General features: G+C 39.1%; 1 protein-coding gene across 6 annotated transcripts in view; it reads right to left on the bottom strand.

The window, feature by feature from the left end:
- Positions 1 to 23,598, bottom strand: part of nphp4 (nephronophthisis 4) — a 210,465-nt gene that overhangs the window by 65,341 nt on the left and 121,526 nt on the right. For all 6 annotated transcript variants that reach the window (XR_004568358.1, XM_034209256.1, XM_034209257.1 and 3 more), the window contains exons 11-12: positions 21,851 to 21,903; positions 6,551 to 6,688 (exon numbers count right to left, since the gene is read on the bottom strand). Coding sequence is in view for 5 of the 6 variants with exons in the window: in XM_034209256.1 (XP_034065147.1) it covers positions 6,551 to 6,688; positions 21,851 to 21,903 (191 nt within the window). In the remaining variant the exon portion in view is untranslated. The remainder of the gene's footprint in view (positions 1 to 6,550; positions 6,689 to 21,850; positions 21,904 to 23,598) is intronic.

Here is a 23,598-nt window from a genome sequence, read left to right as displayed (position 1 = left end):
TCTCAGAGAGACTGAGCAATCTGGGTCTGCTTAGTATTGAGTCAAGGAGGTCAAAGGCTTTGAATCTTGACTTATTTGTTGATCGGTCTGCCAAAAATCACAAAAACTGCAGGATTTTGTTGCTGTAATGTGACATTTTGGGAAGGAAACTACAGCCTGGGATGCAGACACCCTTATGTAAAGTAGAGATGTAACTGTTCATTGCCTTTATTTGTATATAAATATGATATGGTGTTAGTGCAAAAATTGTACTATAACTTAAGCTGAAGCTAACAGTAATAACTATAAGATCTATCTGAAATAAATAAGTGTACTGAAACAAATACCAATAACTGTATTGCATTGTTTTCTTATGCCCAATTACTTCATACTGTCTAGTTCTCTTTTTCGTCCTGCATTTATTGTGCCCCCCTCAGAAAATAACTGGCCCCCCAGTGGCCCCCCCAGTCAAATTGGTCTAGAACCGCCACTGATTATAGCCTACTGCTTTGGCACTAACGGTTGATAACCGTTTATGAAAATAAAACCAAGTTTTATAATTGTCTTGGGCTCCTGCTGTGTTTTTAAAGCCTTTGTAAATTATCCATGCTATTTTGTATTTAGAACGAAGACTTCAGAATCTCAAAATCCCTTAACGTTTGTATGCAATTGCGCTAAATTCAACTCTGGAATCAAGCAAATATTAATATGTTTGCATGACATTAGTTATTTATATTTTGCCATCACTTAATTATACGTTTAATGCATTTAAGTCAAGCTAAGGTACATGTGATGGTAGCTAGTTAGTGCTCTTACCTGTGAGGCCTCCTCCATACAGCATAATAACCAGACTGTACCATTACAACTAAGTACCAGTTCTATATCCTTGACTTTAGACAGACAATTCAAGAGACAAAATGTATTTAAAGACCAATCTTTATTTGAATGTGCCTCTTAACCTGATATATTAGTTATACAGTAATAGTATTGACAATCTAAAAAAACTGAGCAACTCAACTGTATATCACAATCACTCAATCACAATAATAATATTCAAAGTAATACTGGGCAAGTAATGGGAAAAACATACCTTTGATTGACGCGCCATGTCAGCGGACTGGTAGCGACACGAACCGTTAGCCCTGCAGTCATCCGGTTCGACCTGACTGTGGCTGTGACTGTGTGACTGACCCGAGCCTCGTCGTTCTGATAGCTCCGCCCCTTCGCTCCAACCCCCCTCCCTCCCCACATCTACAGGTGAAAATTACTTTTGCGACACATTTATCGCAAGTGTAGCAAAAGTCAAGACCGCAGATTCGTCGATTTATACTGCCAAAGAGCAGATTCGTCAAGTTGTAATGACTGATTTGAGAGGTTGTAATAACCAAGTTGCAGTTGTAATGGAAAATATATTTAAATAATATGTATTTTTCTGCAAGTGAACATTTCACCACTAAGTTCATTTTTTTTCTACAAGCTACAAAACTTATTTTTTTCTTCTGTGACTTCAAATTTGATTTACAGTTACGTGGATATTTTATACAAGTGTAAATGTATGCACACAAACTCAGATTTATTTTCTGCAAGTGCTCACATCAGGTTTTACACGCTCTCGCATTTTGCACCATATCTACCTTCATACATCTGGTGCTAGCTAGCTAGCTGCGCTAACGGATATAAGGAGCTGTTTCAATGAAAACAGAGGAGCGACATTTAGCCGACAACTGTGCCGAGCACTTGACTTTATGCAGGTACCCAGACAGTGGGACATTGTAGCCTACGAAAAGTCAGCACACTCAGATGAGCGCGCAACATGATTGCCGCGTCCAGGCAGCTCCCGTTCGAGCATATGCCTTGAGTTGCACATAGCTCCAACGATCCATCACAGTTGTCTTTCCTACACACACACACACACACCACACACACACACACACACACACACACACACACACACACACACACACACACACACACACACACACACACACACACACACACACACACACCACACACACACACACACACACACACACACACACACACACACACACACACACACACACAGAGCTTGAATGAAACACAGAGACCCAGACGTAATAGTACTGTACTGTATCATATTATTTTCGAATCAATAATTTTAGAAATTATGATTTAAAAAAAAAAAAAAAAGTGTAATCTTTATTTTTTTAACCATTTTTCCTCCTGGTCTCTCGCGCCCCCCCCTGGGCATGCCCCCCACATTGAGAACCACTGATGTAAATACTGTGGTGGAAACAAACTACGACAAAATTAACCTATTTTACCGTGATTTCATTGTAATACACGTTTCAAAATGATGCCAAAGTAACTAAATACTGATAACGGTTAGTAAAAACCATGCTTTGACAAGTGTGCAGACAAGACGGCAGACGAACAACTTTTAAAATGCGTGTTCTCTGAATGGAGCGATCTCCATTCGATCAGATCAGGCTAAACTAACCTGTATCTGCTCCGTCCAAACTCACAACAACGTCCTAAAGACAGAATTAAAGCAGCGACTGTATTCACCATGACACAGACAGTCTGTGGTTTGTACATGTTCAACTTTTGTCTAGTTTCTGAACAGATATGAGGAGCTGTGAGGAGTTGATTAAAGAGACTCTCACACACACATACACACACACACTTTTGGATTCCAAAGTATTGCTTGTTCATACAGTTGAATGTTGGAGCTTCATTGTGCACTGCTGAATGATGTATATGCAGAGTTTGACCCTTGAAGGCTGTTTCTTCTGCTCTGAAATGGAATATATTTGTTACATATTAATAGATAATATAACACACACACACACACACACACACACACACACACACACACACACACACACACACACACACACACACACACACACACACACACACACACACACACACACACACACACACACACACACACACAAATATTTTAATCGACTGACAGCCCTAATTTAATTACATTTTTTGTATGTCTTTTTCATGTTAGGATATGACATTAGACGTTTTGAATCTTTGGATCTTATAAAACAACTTACCTCAAATTGTACAGCAGCAGCGTTATAGGTAATTGGTGTACTGTATCATAAAAAGAAACAGTGTAGTACTAAAAGTTGTAATACTAAAGCATTACTGCAAATTGGTTCATGCTTAATTATGAAAAATCATCAAATCAAAGACTCCAATAAAATGTTTTACTGCAAAAAGTAAGGACATTAGATCATGTTGATGAGTGTTGCTGTACATACGGCATGTCACTTTCACCTGACATATTTAATGGTATAAACAAGTCCACTGCTTGAAATGTAACCACACATACCAAATTACAGGATTTTCTAAAGATTAGAGATACATATACTTTATTTAAAATACATACATTTTTCTAACTGTTCTTCTACAGCACAACCTTGTCAGTTTTTTGAAAAAACAAATTGAATTGTGTCTTTTTTTAGCCATTTGTGTGTCTGATTATATTGTTATCTTCAGTAAGCCTGATCCACATTTCCTGGATTATTCCTGCAATATGATTCATAGCTTAAGCCATATGGATTTGAGCATGAAATATGGAAGAAAACCCATTAAAGCTACTGCTGTCTAGTTAGAATATGAGCAAAGTCCTTCTTAGCTGTGCTGATGCGTAAAAGCAGGTGGAGCGGCCAGGACAGCTCTGAAAAAAGCCTCACAATTGACTGTGAACACAAAATGAAAATGAAAAAGAACTTAATACAGAGAAGCGGATGAAGAAATGTTTAGAAATGTTTAACTCGTCAGATTACTATAACTAAATTACAGTTTATACATACAACCTTTTTACTGAACAAAGTAAACTAATAATCCAAATGTCCAGATATCCTCACAATTGCACAATGATGGAAACTACTGTCTGTTCATTTTGAATGGTTCCAGTTAAGATTGTTTTGATTATGATAAAGAGCCGTCCAATATGTTCAGGAAAACCACAGATAAGTTGGTGTAAGCAAATAGTGAGAAGGACATCTGAGCTACTTTCCTCATGCATCAAATGGATATAGAAATGTGTAGTTTGTTATTTTATCCTGTCTGCGTCATGATTTGCTTGCATGAGTTTTTGTTCTTGTTAGTTTGCATATCCTGTCCTCTTTCCAGGAGAGAAAGTAATGTGACACGTGCTCCATCTGTTTGACAACACCTGTAAGCTGTTTGACATCTTCCTGAATCAATCTTTCCCCTATATGTTGGCATTACATATATCATTTTGTCATATTGATTGTCTAATTGTAATTTTATAAGGATCGTTATTCTGCAAACATGACATCCTTTTCTGAAGTCTCTTTCATTTTTTCCTCGCATTAAAGGATTTATTATGGCGGGATTTTCCGTATCTGCTGAAGGGTCTACGGACAGCAGGCGTTGTATGCCGTACGGATTGTATATATTAGGGCTGCACGATTTTGGGAAAAAATCTAATTGCGATTTTTCTGACAAATATTGCGATTGCGATTCGAATTGCGATATTTCTTTTTAAGCGACCCAACGGAAGTTTATTGTAAAATGCGGCCATAACTCCGGCTAGGAAGGTCGTATCAACATACTCCCGTCTCTAGCACCCCCGCAGCCCGAGCTACGAGTGAAATAACTAAACTTACATGACACTTCTGTTGGGTTGCTTTAAAGTCAAGCTTCAGTTAAAGATTCACCCTTTTAGATGTAGAACATGTGATGGAGCATTACTAACCTGACTCAGATGGTTTGTTTCACCAAACCATCTAGGAAAGCTCCATTGGAAGCCATTTGGAAAGGGCAGACATTTTCAAAAATACTTGGCAGGTGATTGGATCAATCTGTCTATCACCTTCTATCAGTGACGTGCGGTGAGGTTCATGGCTGGTGAGGCACTGACTCTTTCAGAGTCAGATTTACAAATATTATATTTTGACCTTAATCGAAATATTCGGTTATTTTCAAAAGCTTTTTTAGTCTGATGCTTCGATTCATTTTAAACAGACTGTTCAACAAAAGGATACCCAAAATCTAAATATTGGATTGTTCTTTCTTAGTAAGATCCCATTTTCATTACAATGGTGGTCTTACCTTGACTTGAAGATGAAGTCCATGTTATCATTCTGGACAACAATCTCTATTACTTTTTTGTAAAAGTCCTCCTTATCTTCCTCTAGTTTCAAAAGTCTAGTTTGTTGTTTGCGTTCCGTCTCTGCGTAGAATAACAGTAGCAACAAGAACCTGTGGGCTCACTTGCGCCCCCTTTAGTGCGGCAGAGGTTATGGCTGCCTCCCCTGGTGCTTTTTTCATTGCCGTTGTATGATGAGACCAGCGAGCTTAAATATCATATACACGTGAAATAAGTTATTTAGAGACTATGGATGGCGAGGATAAATGTAATAAAGGGATCTACAAACATTACATTGGTGACATACAGTGAGATGGTATCAGGCATGCGCTTAGGCCCGCTTTCCAGCCAGTTTCTGTGGGGTGACGCATTCTGAGGTGAGGCAGAGCTCATCTGTGCCTCACCTCACCACACAGTAACTGGCTTGAGCGCGCTCACAAAATAAGTGCCCGCGTTAAATTAGTGCCCGCGCTCCAGCCAGTTACTGTGGGCTTACGAGAGGCAGAGCTCGTCCCTGCCTCACTTCTCATCGCTACCCGTAGTTGTAGCGGAGCTCGGCCAATTTGCTGATTTTGACTATAAAAAGCGATTGGAATCATACAGAAATCACATTTACAACACAGATCAGTGGAGACATTTTATTATTATTACTATTTAGTTTTTCTTTTCCGTTACATTGGAGTATGACAGGTGAGGCGCTGCCTCCCCTGCTCCCCTGACTGCACGTCGCTGCCTTCTATCATGGGCCACTTCGGATTGATTAACAATGGCTGGTACATGTGGAGCACAGCACTTCTGATTGGTGTGGATGACTGACACACAAGAAGAAAAAAAAAAAAATGTAAAAAAATCGCAGGCTTTGCGATTTGATAATTGCATCATCTCGAATCGCGATTTCGATTTAAAATCGATTAATCGTTCAGCCGTAGTATATATACATTTGCTATATAAATGAAATTGCCTTGACTTTACTTGACATGGATTGACACATAATAGTAATATAAAGGATGGCAAACACAAAATAAGTACCTTATTGAAAGTGCCCTGTGGGATTTTCTTTTAAACAAACACAAGTTCTGTTTACATTCAGTTATTCACCAAAACACATTGCGTGTATCTGTATGTGCTGTAAAGGTGAGTGTGTCTTTGAACTCTACCGAGTGTCTGTTGGCATATCCTTGGGGATTTACAGGCTTATGCTGTGTGTTTGAATGCCACCTAAAGATGTGTAAATGCATCTCTGACTCCTTTTCTACTTGTGTATCTTCCTCAGGGTGTGAGTACAAGGCTGTGTGTGTGTGTGTGTGTGTGTGTGTGTGTGTGTGTGTGTGTGTGTGTGTGTGTGTGTGTGTGTGTGTGTGTGTGTGTGTGTGTGTGTGTGTGTGTGTGTGTGTGTGTGTGTGTGTGGTGTGTGTGTGTGTGTGAGCGAGCGTACGGAGGTGAAAATCTTACGACATGTGACAGCTGGTGGGCCGATGCCAGTGGGGAGGGATGGAGCAGAGAGGGAAACGTCTGTTGCCACGGCAACGCCGAGCTGGAGTGGCTGATGGTCGGGTAGCGTGAAGTAGCTGCCAGCTGAGACAGTGAGAGCTGCGGAGAAACAATGCAAATGATTCACCGTTATTATTATGATTATGAACAACAGGGCTCAGGAATATAGTTCACGCCAGAGAGACACATGTATCGTCTCAGATGACAACAACACACCATTAAACTGCTGCCGCTCCTATAAGCCCTTCGCACTCCACCCGCTTCCCCACCCACAATCCCTCAACACTGTCATCCCCAGCAGGTCGATTTAATAACTGTTTGTCTGATCCCTTATTGATTCTGTTGAATTGTGACTTGACACAAAACAGATTGGAGTGCTGTTGGTTGTTTGACAAGGTGACCTAAAATATATGTTTTTTTATTCCGTTATCCACTTAACAAATATTGTTATCATGACAACCAAGGTCCCTCACTTTATAAATACATTCTATGGTCCCTGAGCATTAACAATGTAGCCATAACTATAGCATTGTCACATCCAGTGGCGAGCCGTCAGGGCCCTCTAGGCCCTCTATGAGGGCCTAAGATATTCTAAAAAATAATATTTGAAAACATTTTTAAAAAAACGTTTTTTTTTAAAAATATTATTTTTAATATTTTTTTGTTGTTACATTTTTCATTAGTTTTACCAAAATAACTTGATTTAATTGTATTTAAAATAATATTTCCAAAGAAATAAATCCTTCGAATCTGCCTGTTCAGTTTCTGTTGGAATGTGAAGGGTTAAATGCGGTCTCTGCGAGTTATGTGAAGACGGGAGAGCTTGTTGGTCCCTCTCTACATTCACAGAGGGCCAGCTATAGTAACTCAAGGAGAGAGTAATGTCAAATGACAGTACAATTGACCAATCATATCTTCCCTCTAAATGGGCGGGCATTATTTTCGCGGATTTTATGACAAGTTCCGCCCGCTGTGAGGTCTATGCAAGTGGTGCAGTGACGCGTCCTAAAACCCGGAAGTAAGCTTCGCTCGGATTCCCTCGACAGAAAGCAGTGGGATTTCTCCATAGGGTTTTGGAAAATAGCTGGAAATAAGGTCTGTGGAAAACGAACCTGTTAGATAAATGCACGTTTTGTTCAGCCGGATAATATCCACATGTCTACCCTACTTTTATTATTTTGGAATCATAAATCTAATCGATAGATTTATGATCGATAGATTTATGATTAGCATAAGTTCGTTCATGATAGCTCACTTCAGTGATAGTGAGGACATCGTTGCGAAATTATTAACCGAGTCATTTTCAAGATTGAGTTACAATGATAAACTGGAGTGGCAAAGGATCAGCTGAATGACCCGCAAGTGCTTCATCCAAAAGGACAGGAGGATGGACTTTGTGTTTCAGTGATTTGATCATCAAAGGTAGGCCTTGTCATTTTCATTGCGGGCCGCCGTGGCGACTTAATTCATTTGTAATTGCTACTTGGCTGTGGGTGCCCTGTCATGATAGGTGTGGGTATAAATGATGTTGTTTTGTGTGGTAGAGGGTCGCTGTCATTGATGCGTTTTGCACCCCGGACCGCTGTTTTGATATTCCGCTGAAGTCTACGTTGAGACGTAATATCTCTTCTTTTTTTTCCAAGGGAAGGGGGGTCAGAGGGCCTAGGTATAAAAGTCACGGCTCGCCACTGGTCACATCATTAACATATTGTATTAATTTAAATAGGCAATTTGTATTGAGTAGTTACAAACCACTTTATTAGTCCAACAAGCACAAAGGTGAAGTGAATGGGATGTAAATGATTTTCCTAAAATAAAATATAGTTGATAACCATGCAAAAAAGGATAAATAATAATAATTACAAAAGGCTACGCTTTCAATATGAAATAATACATTTATCAAGAAGAGCACTCATATAAGGACATGCCCAAAAGTTTCTGAAAACAATGTGTTTTGTGTCAATTTATGGGATAAAAACTGTCTCTTATGAAACAAGAAAACAGAAAACATGTTTTTCATAATGTAAAGAAAAGGCTGTTTTCTTTAAATGACTGATTTTAGCTGCCATTTCAGCATTTAAGCTTATTTTATGATGTTTGCTTTAATGCAAAATGAACACCTCTCTAATGTTCACCTGTAGTCGAGACACATTGAAAATAATTAACATTTTCACAGCGCTACTTCAATCATGTTTTAAGTTCTTCCTATAAACTAAAACAATGTCCTTATACATAAATATGTATTGATTGTTCATTTGGTCTTTTGGCTGCAGATGTGTCTCCTTAAAACCCAAGAAAGGGAAACAAATATTTGCAGGAAGTATTAAGATTCATTAATCATAACTTATCACAATGCAAAATGTTTTCGTATGTTAAAAAGAGAAAATGGCAGCAGGGAGGTGGTGGTGGAGGTGTGAAAATGTACCGTGTGCGTCATTGTAGTTCAGGTAATTGCACTTCTCCTTAATGATTGAATGTCTGTGTAGAAATGCTGTAAATGGTGTTGGACCTACAATTCTTTGGAGGTAATTGGTCAGGCCTGCGTTGCATCTTGGCAAGTTTCTCTTCTATTTAAATATATTCTGACACTTTCTCAAGTGTTATCGCAAATGGTAAGAAAGCCCTTAACAGTTTACTACTATGTATCTGGTGTCGATAAGCATTGGCAAAAATGTATGAAGAGGGGATTGGAAGTCCCTTCCCTGGCCACCTATGCCCTCCTGGGGGATCATGTGGCTTTCCCTGGCTCATAAGGACATATTACACCTCTGAGTGAGTCTACCCCAAGGTGTCCTCCCAGATGGATGTCCACAGGGAGGCGTCTGGGTGGAATCCTAATCAGATAACCCTAACCACATCTTCCGGTTCCCTTTGCAGATTGCAAATCTGACCCTTTCAGTCTGTCCTTAGGTGACACATCAGACTTCCTTTAAAGAAAAAGTTTTAATCTAAACTGATGAATATGGCCAACCACAGGCTTGCTAGACATTCCTGCTTCATATTCAAATAGTATATTTACTATTTCATCAAGAATATAATTTGGTTATATACCATTTGGATAAAATTCCCAATGTCTGGTCCTTCCCATTGGGAAATGTTCCACTAGAGCAGGGGTGGGGTTACCATGACTCGATGTATGCATGTGCACGGTTGTGGCATGACCACCAAAACAGAAAGATATGGACACAAGATGTGTGCAAATGTATTTAGTTTCCTATCCATGTGAACATTATTTAAATGGAGGGGGGGGGACCTAACCCCCTTTAGGGGGTTCCGGGGGGCATGTTCCCAACGGGAAGATTTTTTTTTAAATGTTGAAGTTAAAAGCATCAATCTGCAGCACTTTGAGAGCGAACATTAAGAGATCTATGGATACATCTCTCAACACCCATATGAAACAGAACTGAAAGCAGATTTTATTTTTCTTTATGGATATTTTACAAATCACTCCCCTTTCAAACTGTATTCTTGTTTAGTAATAACAACTTTTTAGTACTGTCATATTATTTTATACCCGTTTACTTTATTCTCTTATTTTTTTAAAACCATAATGATCATATAAAGATGTGCCTTTGCCTCACTGGTTGGAGAAAAAGCTTCTTATATTCGTTAGCATAGCTAGCTAACCAGATGCTAATAACAACAAAGTTATTGACTGTATGATCAGTATGACAGATGAACAGATTGCCACTGGGCTTTCAACTAAAGACACAGCCACGCAAAAACTGCGGCATGTGTACGGCTCCTTATGGGTAGGCCCAGAGCCCTAGAGATACTAATCTCTCTTATCTGTCTAGGGCAGTGGTTCCCAAACTTTTTGTGCCCAAGGCACACCAAAGGACAAGTACAAATCTCAAGGCACACCTATTGTGCAAAATAGCCCTTATAACACGTGTTATCACTCATATCATGTAAAATATCTGTAAATGTGCATAATTATTTACTAATGCCAAATAAAATGTGACAGACAACTATATTACTCATGAAATATTTATTAACGAAATATTTCAGAAATTAATTTGAAACTTTATCAAATTAGGCTTCATCAAAGCAGCGACACACTCATTTAAACCAGACAGGTCACAACATTAAAAATGAGGCAAAGGAAATTCAGCACAGAGAACTGTCAATGCAAGGAAGCTGCATTTTCCATGGTCCTGAACTACAAATTATAAATGTAACATTTCAACAATCAGCATTGAAACATGTGCTATTGTAAATATTTTGCCGACTTACAAATTAGTGAGATACATGTGCCTGTCGGGGCGCGCAGAATATTTTAATCCTTGGTGGCACTGAGGAGAGGGCCACTCGCAAGTCCTGTTCAACAGAGAGCCGTGACATCCTGTTGTTCTTCATGTAAACCAGAGTAGATGACGCCAACTCCAGAGATGGGGTCGTTACTAAAAATGTAATATAACTCGTTACTTTACTCGCCCGAGCACGTACGATCTGCGCATGCGTGAGTGGCAATAACTTTCCTTACCAGCAGGCGGCGGTAGTTTGTATTTGTCATTCAAAACAGGCAACAACCGGAAGACAGAGAAGAAGAAGAAAAGACTACGTGATATAAACAAACAACAAATAGCTTGTGCGTTGCTTCACCTTAGCATGTGTTCTTTGCAGGTGCTTGTTGAGGTTTGACCACGTGGTGTTTCCAGCAGTGGATAACAGCTTCTGGCCTGGACACAGTTTGCACCTCACCGTCACATTCCTGTCTATTCTTCGGACGAACTCAAAAATAATGGGCATACTGACTCAGCCATGTTTATGTTTACATGTTTCTCCACTGCACGTGGAGATGTGGACGCGCAAGTCGCGCAGATTACGTACATATAAACCTACAAAGTACTGATATAGTAAATTAAAAAATAATAATTTTTTGTGTAGTTGGAAATTGCAATAATAACGTATGGTTGTCACAAAATCCCGCGGCACACCAGTGTGCCGCGGCACACCGTTTGGGAACCACTGCTTTAGGGCTCTGGGTAGGCCTACTGTCATTTTTGAAGTGGCTTTCCAGTCCTCTCCGTCAGAACTGCACCCCCGTCAGAACTGCACCCCTGTCAGACGAGACATATACCATGTGATGACACGTTAGGCTCGTGTTGTGTTCAAGGACCCTGACCTTGGCCAGGAAAAACAGGTACTTGCTTGTTTAATTCTTTTGCGGTCTATTTTTCTTTAGTCTTTTTTTTTTTTGCGTGTGTTTATAAATTACCTCGAGGGCCGTACCAAATGGTCTCGCGGTCCGTATACGGAAAAATGGTTGCCATTAAGGCTTGATCTAGCACAGGGATGGGCAAATGGCGGCCCCCACCAAAAAAATGTTGTTTTACTTGTAGTACTGATACCGTCCACTAGACTCCTAGTTACGTCGCGATCTGCGTACATGAGTTTGTTCGGCAGCCAAATACCGCAAAATAATCTGTGACGCGTTTGTGTGTATTGTGTTTGTTTCCCGGGGAAATACTCACAAGAAACACTGGCTATTGTTATGCCTGCTGTGACGTTAAGTTGCCGCATTGCAGTAATTATGCCTTTACAAGCTTAAAAGTTGTATTTATCATCTGAATTTGGCAAAACAAGTTTAATATTCTAAAAACCAAGACTTTGTTTATTTGAAATCAGATGAAAACAATCATGATTACTATACGCTTTACATTCATAATTTCAGCGGGAGGGAGGGGGAGCGGCGCTGAGGAGCAGCAGAGTGCGGGCTGACAGGTGTCTGTGTTGACATTCCCCTTATTGTGGAATAAGGGGAATGCAGAGACTGGCTACAAGTGTCTTAGGTTCAAGTTAGACAACTAATGCCTGGGTTAGTGTTCATGACTTCATGTTTATGTCATCTTAATGGTTAATTTCAATGCACACACTTTTTCCGTGCTTCACAATAGTTTAAAATAGTTTTATTTCACTGTTAAATAACCTGTTCAATACAAACATGCCACTTGTAAAAATTAAATAACATTTCTTCATCATCTGGTGATCTGTTGGACACTTGTATACTCAGTGAATCTGTTTTGCTGAGGACATTCAATTGATTAACATGAATCCCCTTGGGCCTTGAAAATAGATCAAACAGACACTATCATCTACTTAAAGCATACAAAAGTAAGTAAATCCACTGTGTATACTTTCTGTGGCAATGTGACAGATGTCATGATAAAACACGGAGCATAAGGAAGGATTTAGTGTGTGACAAGTATGTACTTCAATAATACAGCAGAGAGGTATAGGACCTGTTTGGGGTTGAAGGGTAACTTTAATATGTGGTTTAAATGCAAACGATGCATTAGTTAGAGTGGTATCCTTAGCAACAAGTGTAAACCTGTTTCTATCAATGTTGATAGCAGTACAAATTGACAAAGGACCTTTATTACTAATATGTACCATTCCATTTTATATCTACTTGTAAAGCCTCGTCTTTTTCTTTGAATTTTGTCTGACAGAATCATATTCTGTATCAGCTTGTTCCAAATCTCCATGGAAGATATAGGATGTTTACACTGAGTAAAATATTTAGACAGCAGACGGCATGTTCTGGATGACTGCACCGTTCCATCAAGTGGAAATATTGAAGATATCTTCTAAGATTTTATGGACATTTCCTTAAAAACTCACCCTAAATAATTGGTCTGCTTGGAAACATGGGTTTTTCACTAGATTTAAAGAAAATAAAGCTCTAAGGGTTTGAGCAACGTCTGGCTACACAGCTTGAGCTTGTAATATCTGACCCTAAACAAAGGTCACCATATCTAAAATATTCAATTATGCAATGTATTTAATTTACATTTTGGTTATTATTTTGGTAACGTGACAAACAGTTGGCCAATCCTCCATGTGATTACAAGTACTATCGTATTATTGCTCTTTATTGGATTCATGTTAACAAACTGAATTCAAGCTCAACACAGCCACTTTTTATGCTCTGGCTTGAGTGTTAAAGATATGTCAAGATAGTTGGGGTTCACTTTAAAAGGAACGCTAAATGTCACTGAAACAGAGATTTTAAAGTGGTTTGACTTTCACGTGGTAATCTTTTCCGAAAGTGCTGGCCACTCCACATGCTAACATGTTATGTTAGGTGTAGGCGTAACCCAAAATGAGCTGTTTCCAGTGTTAGAATTCGCCAAAATGTCCTCACAATTCAAAATGTCCTGAAATGTCAAGACCAGTGGGCTGTCACAAGTCAGTTCTCACAAGTAACACTAAACCGTATCATATATTACACACACACACACACACGCATGCATTCATGTGATCTCACATTGAGTCACCACATCCTGCACACAGAGGGTGTGAAAGACACACCACTCACTCTGCATGTGAGGATCTCACCAAGAGAATACGCAGAGGCAATTAGTAGTACCAACGCTGTGTGGCTGCCAATGTTCTGAACCCAGCCTGTTTGCCCTGACAGCCAAGCAGATCATCTGTTCACATTCTGGCTGCATGGGACCTGCATCTGTCTGTGTGTGTGTCCGACTGATTACATGTGGGTACACATGTGTTTTATTTATTAGCCTCAGTTCTATCTTTTCTGTTTGTGAGGTGGCTTTTAGTGTGTGTGTGTTACGAAGACCTTCATGAATGTTCATTTGACTGTTTCCTGATAGTCAGTATGTGAGGAAGAGAGAATGTGACAAACAGTATACCTTATTTCCACCAACATGTGTGTGTAAATGCAGGTTATTTTATGAATAGATAATGGACTGCTTTCCTATTTCCGGTAGACAGGAACGCCTTTTTTTTTTTCTTTTTCTAGTGTGTCATGTTGAAGTCAGAGATGTGCCAGACCAAACGGAGATTTAGTTGTTTATATATGTAACATATTCAGGCCCTCTTTCAAACTCTCAACCAGCGTTTGGTGATTGGTCAAACATTTAAAAAACCACCAAAGACAATTATGATGAGTTTTATTTTGTGTTGGTCAGGTTAGCATAATATTTGTTAAGTGGTTGACTGGAGTGTGGTGGCTTTGGGGATATGTGTGTTTTGTACGTTAATACATTATAATAATTTTCCAAATCACTAATGGTTTTATGTATTACTGTATATATCCACCTCATTGTGAGTCATAGGCATGTGTCGGAAAAGGAGCGAAAATTGCCGTTTCCACCTGGATGTCATGTTTCCATCAATGCCGATTGGAGATGGAGCTAATATGAACTATGACTAATGCAGCGAGAATGAATGCCAATTGAAACCTTTCCCACTGAAGACAAAAGCAAGATGTCAGAGGTTTTTTTGTCCAGCAGGAAAGGGGCAAAAGAGCCAAGTCCATCATGTGACTCAAAGAAAGGAAGATAGGGAGAGGCAGGTGTGGTTTGAAAGGGAGATGAGGATCAAGAAGGAGATCCAGTGAACAAGATGGAGTGATTACTGGAATTAAAGATTAAAACAGTCCAGCACACAAAAGAGGAAAATATTGGAGATGCAAGAGAAAGGGGGAGCATCGAGTCAAAGTGTGAACAAAGGAGGTTGGATATGAGTGAAGAAGAGCAATAATTGCGTGTGAATATGACGAGAGAAGATTAAAAGGTGAGGAGTGAAACGCTTCAGGAAGACATGAAGAATAGTGGATTAAAATGTATTTTTAATGAGACGTGATAAAACGTTACTTGTGCAGTACCTTTTTTAAGGGGTTGAAAAAGTAAAAAAGCAAAAATAAATGCATACGAATGTATTAAATGAGAATATACTGGTACATGTTTAACAATGTTAGGGCAATATCAGACATCTCTGACCAATATTGTGAATTTTAAAAGCTGTTATTTTCTATAATTGTGGCCTTGATAGTTTTAAATATAAGATGTGTACCAAGCAATTCATAAATCATCTGTTGATCTTTAAAGAAAAAAAGAAAAGACACTGCCCACATCTATTGCATCAAAGGTTTTTTTCTCACTGACACTTTATGTGCATGCATATTACAGGGTTTTGTCTAAACCGGGTATCAGGGACGCTGCGCCCTCTTACTTTCGGTTTGCGCGCTCATACCAAAATGGCGATTTTTTTTTTCCCGTAAAATGTTAAAGTGATGCCAGAAAACAATATTTATGTTTGTCATAAACTGTATAATTGCCCCAATAAGGGTGTCAAAAAGACCGTGAGATGGCATGGACAGCTTTTTTTTTTACGGGGCTCTGTCGTCGAGTTATTGTTTACGTTTGCAGCGCCATCTTGTATACTAGCGTCGTGTTCTCGCCTGAATTGATACAGTATCTTACATACAAGATCCGCGCCTGATACTATATTTTTTTAGAAAAATCCCTGTATTAGCCAGATAATTCTAGTGTGTTTAGGTCCTGCCAACTCACAACTCTGACATCAATTAACGTTGACGGTTGACGTTGACGGTGGCCAGTATAGCAGATGAAATCGACTGTCACTTTCTACAGCTTGTTAAGACACTGTTAATTATGTGAGAAAGGAAAATGATACTTTTTTCAAATTGCATTTTCTATATTTATCATTAAGCCTTAGTTTGGGCCTAACAAGCAATATGTATGGATATAAGTGCTTTATAAATCCTATTGTAATTTTGCTTTTGAAGCAACTATGTGTTTTTTTGTATTGCAAATTAAGTCTATTCTTAGTATTCTTATACTATAAGGTTTCAGGGAGGCTGTGGCTCTGTGGAGTAGTGCGCTGATCTTCGGATCAGGGAAGCACTGGTTCAATCCCCCCTGCAGTCAGCATGTCGCTGTGTCCCTGGGCGAGACACTGTGGGGACGAATGTGAGTCGCTTTGGGTAAAAGTGTCTAACAAGTCACATGCAATGTAATGTTTTAATACTATAAAGATGAGCTCAGTACAACATACAGATTTGGATTAGGTTATGTTTTGTGCATCAGAAACTCAATGCAATTCAAACGCAATGACCAGAACAGGATGGCACCATGTTATATTCAATACTGTTGTACCACCTCACTAACGTGTGCCTGTGGCAATCCAGTTTTATCGGGGGCGTCTGTGGTGTGATGAGGTGGATCCAACAAAATGTGAAGGCATGTGTTTCCTTGTTCAAAAAACTAATATTTTCAGAGAATTTTAGGAGCTCTCAAATGTATCACTTCATAAATGTAAGGTATAGTCGAATAGTCTAACCTTACTCTATTTTTTTAAATCAAAGATATTAATGGTAAGCAGCACATTGACGTAAAATGACTAATGAAGCAGGTTGAGCTGTGACCTCTAAAGCAGGGGTGTGGATATACGGCCCGCGAGAGCATTTGGTACGGCCCTCGAGGTAATTTATAAACACACGCAAAAAAGAAAAAAATTAAAGAAATCTAGACTGCAAAATAATTAAACAAGCGAGTGCCTGTTTTTCCTGACAACGGTCATGGTACTTGAACACAACACGAGCCTAACGTGTCATCACGTGGTATATGTCTCGTCTGACAGGAGTGTAGTTCTGACGGAGAGCACCAGAACGCCGCTCCGGGACTTCAACAATGGCAGTACCCATAAGGAGCCGTACACATGCTGCAGTTTTTGCGTGGCTGTGTCTTAGTTGTAAGCCCAGTGGCGTGTTGAGAGATGTTTCCATAGATCTCTTCATGATCTATGGAATATCTTAGGTCCCCCCCCCCCACTTAAATCATGTTCACATGGATAGGAAACTAAGTACATTTGCACACATCGTGTGTCCGTATCTTTCTGTTTGGTGGTCATGCCACGACCGTGCACGTGCATGCATACGTGAGTCATGGCAAGATATCTAGATTAAGAGGTTGCTTTTTCTTTGCACAACATGAAAGAAAGGCCAAATGAATGTGCTGTGATTTTTAAGCAGAGGTCAATCATTTGTACGGCCCTCGGAGGATGTTGACAAAATTGAAATGGCCCTTGAGAGGAAAAAGGTTCCCCACCCCTGCTCTAAAGAGTGATTATCATCAGGCAGATGCCAGCATTAGCAGACATCCATTGTAATTTCTGAGAAAACTATTGATGCTTTGTTCAACACAACCATCAATCTGAAAATAATTTCGCCCTCATATCTTGAGTCTTACTCTTTTGAAAAAACATTTGGTTCAAGGAATTGCTTCGGCGTAATAGAGATCTGCATAAATGAGGTCTGACTGAGCCGATGCCAGCTGCCAGATAGCCCTCTGCCAGCAACAAAGGGAAACACGACCTCACCTCCGGCCCAGGGGCTTCGGGACCACCTGGGTGGACAGAACAAGAGCATGACCCTGAAACATGAGCGCGGCCCCACGCGAGAGATCATCGTCAACACTGGCAAACAAACTCAGCTAGTCTCCCCGAAATGTTGTCTAAAAATACCACGAGATCATTAGCATTCTGCACCAGGGCAAACCAAGTGTCAAGGATCAATAATTTATGCGGGGAAGAGAAAGTTGTCAGATCCAACAATGCCTAGAGACAGAGCCGGCGTGTTTACGCAGCCATTTCAGAAAAGGATGCCATTGATTAAGCAGCGCCTGACAGTCATGTTAAAGAGGGAATAATGTTTTATTTGTAGTCAAACGGGCAAAATCATTCTTAGGAATGAAACAAGTGGATTTTAAATGTCTTTGAAAAGGGAGGAGGCCAAAATAGGGAGAGACAGAGAAAGACTGTTCGTGAATGTTGTGAACAACAGACTCGTGATGCATTGTCGAGCAACTGCCAACAGCAGTGGCACGGCTTCACACACTTTTTTCGGTTTCATTTCTTTATGCAGAATCCTGGATAGCCCTCAGATAGATATGGATGCTGTACACATTAAGCAGCCAGGGCGCTAATGACTGCTGCTTTTTTTACTCAATATTGGTGTAATAAAGATGATTCTGTTATTAGATGGATTTACTGGTAACTTACTGCATTAAGAGTGTGTCTTGTAACACCTCACTACACGTTCAGCTGACAGGGAAACACTGACACATTTGTAGTTGTGCTTGTAGATAACCAACGATTGTAATTTACACACTTCCCCTCCTTTTGCTTTGCTTTTGACTCTACCATCTCCTGGCTCTTTTGCTTCTCGATATTTGATACACAACATTAGCTAGTCACTTTTACCCTTATGCCACAACAAAAAGTTTTTAACCACTTGAACACTTAAATAGTCAGTAGGCTTCTTTACCATTTCTAGCAGAGGATTATATCTTTTCTCTTTCAACTTTGGAGGACAAAGTATATTGCATAATATATTTTGGTGGTTAGTTGTTTTATTTAAAACGTGTTACTTATTCAGTAACCCTTTCAAACTTTCAAACTAGAAAGTGAAAAAACTAAAGTGAGTCAACAGGCTTTGAAGAAAGTACTTTAATTGTATGTTAAAACATTATAATAATTGTACAAATCCCTCTTCATTTTAATTGTGTTATATTCCTTCCAATATACGCTATAGCATCAGGCTGATCTTAACTCTGGCTACTGCAGAGTCTTTTTTTATTTCTTGGGAATACATTAGGATTTCAACCTTTAACACTAAAGACAAAAGCTTGATGTCTGCCCTTTAAATGATGGGATTTTATAATAATAATAATACTAATTACATGTTCTTGTACCAGAATACCAAAACAATACGGTAGAAGAGGATAAAACCCCTAATTATTAGTGCAGCAGGAAATTGCTGAGATGACTGATCATTTTGATACAGTGTCATTAGTAGCCACACCATTCCAAATCCTCTTAGGACATGTTGTAATTGAAAGCAATGTACTGTTATGTTATTAAGTGCAACAGTGGCCCCAATTTTTTAAAAACTTGCCTGTCCTCCCTTTACATAAACATTTTTTTTTTTACAATTTGTGCTTATCTTCTTGCTTTTAAATGCTCATTTGGGGAAATGTGGTTACACTTTAACCATTTGACATTTGAAATATAACTAATTACTTGCTGGATCATAAAAAAAAAAAAAGTGGTGATGTTGTTTTGAATGATTTGCGCTCACAATGGTATTTCCTGCTAAGCACCCCCCTCTTCTAATGTCATCCCGTGCCGCCCAGTATGACCACAGCCTCTCTTCTAAGCCACTGGGAGCTGCCCGCTACCAGGCTTTCACCGCCCTCTGTGCTTAATCAAAAAGAGGGTCGGTTTGTAGAGTTCATGGGTGCATTTCTCCCACAGCTCCAAGCCCCTGTTGGTTCGATTTGAAAAATTAGTCGACAATAAACACACTGCGGCTCATATTGGCCCGGAGAACTCACACTGAAACAGACCTGATCTTTCTCCTCCTCCGCTCTGTGGCGCAATGTTAGTGTGTGTTTGAGTGTGTGTGTGTGTGCCTCATCCTGAGAGTGAGCAACATCCATCACTACAACCAGTCTCTACTGGCAACTCCACTCAGGCTGAAGGATGATGGTAACGGTAGCTTAGCTCGGTCAGGACAAACAGACACACACAGCAACGCACACGGTTGGTACATGTTACATATGCTCCATGTCTGTATATCAATAAGAACGGTATGATTCAGTCTCCTTATATATTGGCTGGGTGATCATGATGCAGTTAATACTATTAGTTTTTTCAGAATTGATCAGTACAATATTGGTTGCCTGTAAGAAGTTTACACTGATACTAATGTGACATTTAATCTGATTTAATGCATGTTAATTATTATCCGTATTACTCAGGTTTCTGTGGTGATTTTGAACCATTCCCTCATCGACACACACAGATCTCTTGTTGTCAAGAATAACATTTCCAATGAACACACACACAAACTTCATATTTTTCCCTGCATACATATTCAGTAACACTGGCTGCGGGATATTTTTGAAAGACCCTATCGTTCTTGAATCTCATTGAAGATAAAGGAATTATAAAGATGCCAATTACGCTGCCTAATCACATTGTTGCAGAGAGATCTGGGACAAGTTATGCTTTTATTTCTTGACATTTAAAAATATTATATAAGCTTGACCTGCAATTTATGTCCACAAATCAGACAGAGCATGACTGTGGGTTAGTCAAGATGTATGATCTTTTTTTAAAGAGCACAGAGTGGGAGATGTATTGTTGTAAAGCTACAGGGAACTGCTAGAGGGGCTTCCTGTTCCTGTCATGCAGACATCCCTCCAGGTCCGCACTTACTGACACCTGACCTACTGTAGAGGCGAGACATGCTCCATGTACCATATAAAGACCAGTATAGAGAGTCTAAGTCTCATTTGAATGTACTCGTAACGTTATTTCTATGGATTGAAAGTGTCAAAATGTCATGTCATTCTAGCTTTTACATTCATACATAAATGACAGCATTAGAATTGGCTTCAACTGAGGAAGCAAATTATTTATTTTTAATAGATTAAGCTTTTTTACGGCTAAATGTATTAATTTTTCAGGCAAAATAATGGGAAAAAAATGGAAAATTACCCTTTAAAATTGATTAGTTAATGTCTTTGGGTTTTAAGCCCCAAATACATGTATTACTATTATTGAATTTGTCTGTCAAAACTTTAAAATCACCGTTTTTTTTATTGTTGATTTCCAATAAAGCTGGTTACTTGATATATGACTTAAAGCTTTACTAATCAATACTGTTATGTCAGTGAAGTTCAGAATGAGATATCATGTATTCCTCCCACAGCGGGGAAATTAGAATGTATCAACAGAAAAAGGACAGTGCAGATGAAAAGAAAGTGAAAAACAAGTAGTCCTTATTGTAAAAAGTAAGTTAAAATCAAATAAAAAAGTAAACAATTATGCTCAAAAACTTAGTAGTGTTTTAAAGTACATTAACTAGCAGGAAGTAATAATACAAATAGTCAATGTGTATAAGGCAATAGTGTAATTGACAGTTTGTACTGTTTCCAGCAACAACAGTAGAAGAACAAAGCATTGGATACTATTTGCCCACCTTAAAACGTCAGAAAGACTAAATTAGTGACCAGCGTTAGAATATAGTCAGACTTTTAGCAACAGCTATTCAGAAAAAACAAAAACAAAGCATAGGTGAGGTTTTTTTGTGTGAACAATTATGTTAATCTTTTGTCTGCTACTTATGCTAATAGACTGTTAATGAAGCTAATAGGTCGGATGTTGTATTTTCCGCTTGTCCCGCTGTGGCAACAAGAAACTCCCTAAATGCAGCTTTAAATGACCGATGATTATCAAAAGTGATTCTGTGTGGACTCCTTGATAGCAGGATTTAAAACTGAAAGGTGTTGAAAAATGAGTACAAAGGCTTCTAAAATGCTTCAAGCTTTCAGTGAGAACGTTAGGACTTTAACTAAAGTTCAATTTTGTCATAGTACCAGAGTTACTTATTTAAGTTGAGTAGGTCACAAGGTGTCTTACCCCGGGGCCTTGAGGAGAATCTGGAGGAGAAGCTGGCGGAATATTTCTTTGACCTGAAAAACACAAAATAAAAGAAGATTAGGACAACTATATATTCACCTTGCTAAGTGTCATTGTCATCCCTTTTATTCTCTATGTCTTTATCTGTATATTTATGCAAATAACTCCAGTACAATGTTTAACAAGCTCAATTAAAGTCATTTTAATGTCTTTCGATTGCCCTGTGTAGATGGAAGCACTTCTAATTATAAGTGCGGATAGACATTTTAATGAAATATCCGCTTGTGAGGGGGGGAATGAGAGTTGACAGAGAAATGTCATTGCTGATTGCTTTCTTGCTGATTGGATTTTCAGTCAGGTATAAAGTAAATGAATGTACTGTGACAATGTGTCGTGCATAACTTCAGCAAATAACTCCACTGAACACCGGGGTACCAAAACTACTTATTGCCAACAAATCTGTTCCAATTTCATACAGATCAAGAAGCATATTCAAATGTCACACTGAGTTTAAAGTCTAACAATGGTTTCCTGAGTTTTTTTTTTTTTTTTGGTTAGTAGCCATGTTAATGCTCAAATGAAAGGCTTTCCAGCATCTCTTTGTCCTCCTCTCCCACTCTTTCGCGCTCTCTGCGCTGGGCTTGACTGGCCTTTTGGAAATTGCTTCAGTTGCCCGGGGTGTCTTACTGTAGCTCCCATCTGTTCAGACTACATGCACACAGAGTGGAGATGGAACAAAACTGGCTCTGTCACAAATGTGCTCTGGCATCTCCTTCCCCCGGTGGCCATTTTGATTTTAAGGGCCTTTCCGTTTCCTGTTTTTATGTCTCGTCTGTGGTAAATGGGTTTCACCTCATTAGCTGGACTGACATGTACTGGCTGTTTATTTGTGATCAATGAGAGGACTTTTTTGACAGATGAGGCAACTAGCAGATGTACGTGAGATGTATTTTTAGTATACAGTATGCACGGCAAAGATTGAGGAAGTATACATTTAAATATGTAAATATGATGCATCATTAAAACTCATTAATGAGAATATGTGTCAAAACAGCGTGATCCACTCTATATTTTAGCCCTCTGATGTGTGATGGTCATGCAAACAACCAGGGTTTCTGCAGCTAAATTATGCATTAAGGAAAATGTATGGGCTGGATGAGAATTTCCATCCTCAAAGTTATTCATGAAAGATCATAAATAACTTGGAGGTTTCACACTTGCCTTGTCTGCTTTCCCCCCTGCAATGAAGTAAATCTACTGTCGCATTCCCGCCATTCCACATTACTGGACCTGCCCACTGGTCCCACCTTTTTCATCTGCCCAATACCATACTGGAACCCAGCAAATGTAACAGTTTAAATCTGCAATATTTTTTTAAAAAGCCAGCTGAGAGCGACTCCACTGGTGTACGAAAAGGAGTCCGATTTTGTAGAAGTCTATGAGAAAATGTCCCAACTTCTTATTTGATTAAATACCACACTAACCATTTTCCTTATATGTTTATTGTCTTATACAATATTATGAAGTCTTCTTTAAAACAGTAAGATGTATATTTTATGAATTAAGAGTGAAATAGACAGTAAAACAGGGAATGCTTTACACCATTAGGCTACCTTGTGATTGACTGGCCGTTTTGGTTGTTTTAGAACTTTAACCCTTTTTAAAAGGGAGTTCTCACATTTTCGTTGCCGAAAAATGTCTTGCATTGTGTTCATTTTTACTTTTCTCCACCCTCTCACTTCTTCACA

This window comes from Gymnodraco acuticeps, unplaced genomic scaffold, assembly GCF_902827175.1.
Source record: "Gymnodraco acuticeps unplaced genomic scaffold, fGymAcu1.1, whole genome shotgun sequence".
NCBI lineage: Eukaryota > Metazoa > Chordata > Actinopteri > Perciformes > Bathydraconidae > Gymnodraco > Gymnodraco acuticeps.
This window is presented reverse-complemented; position numbering and strand designations above follow the sequence as displayed.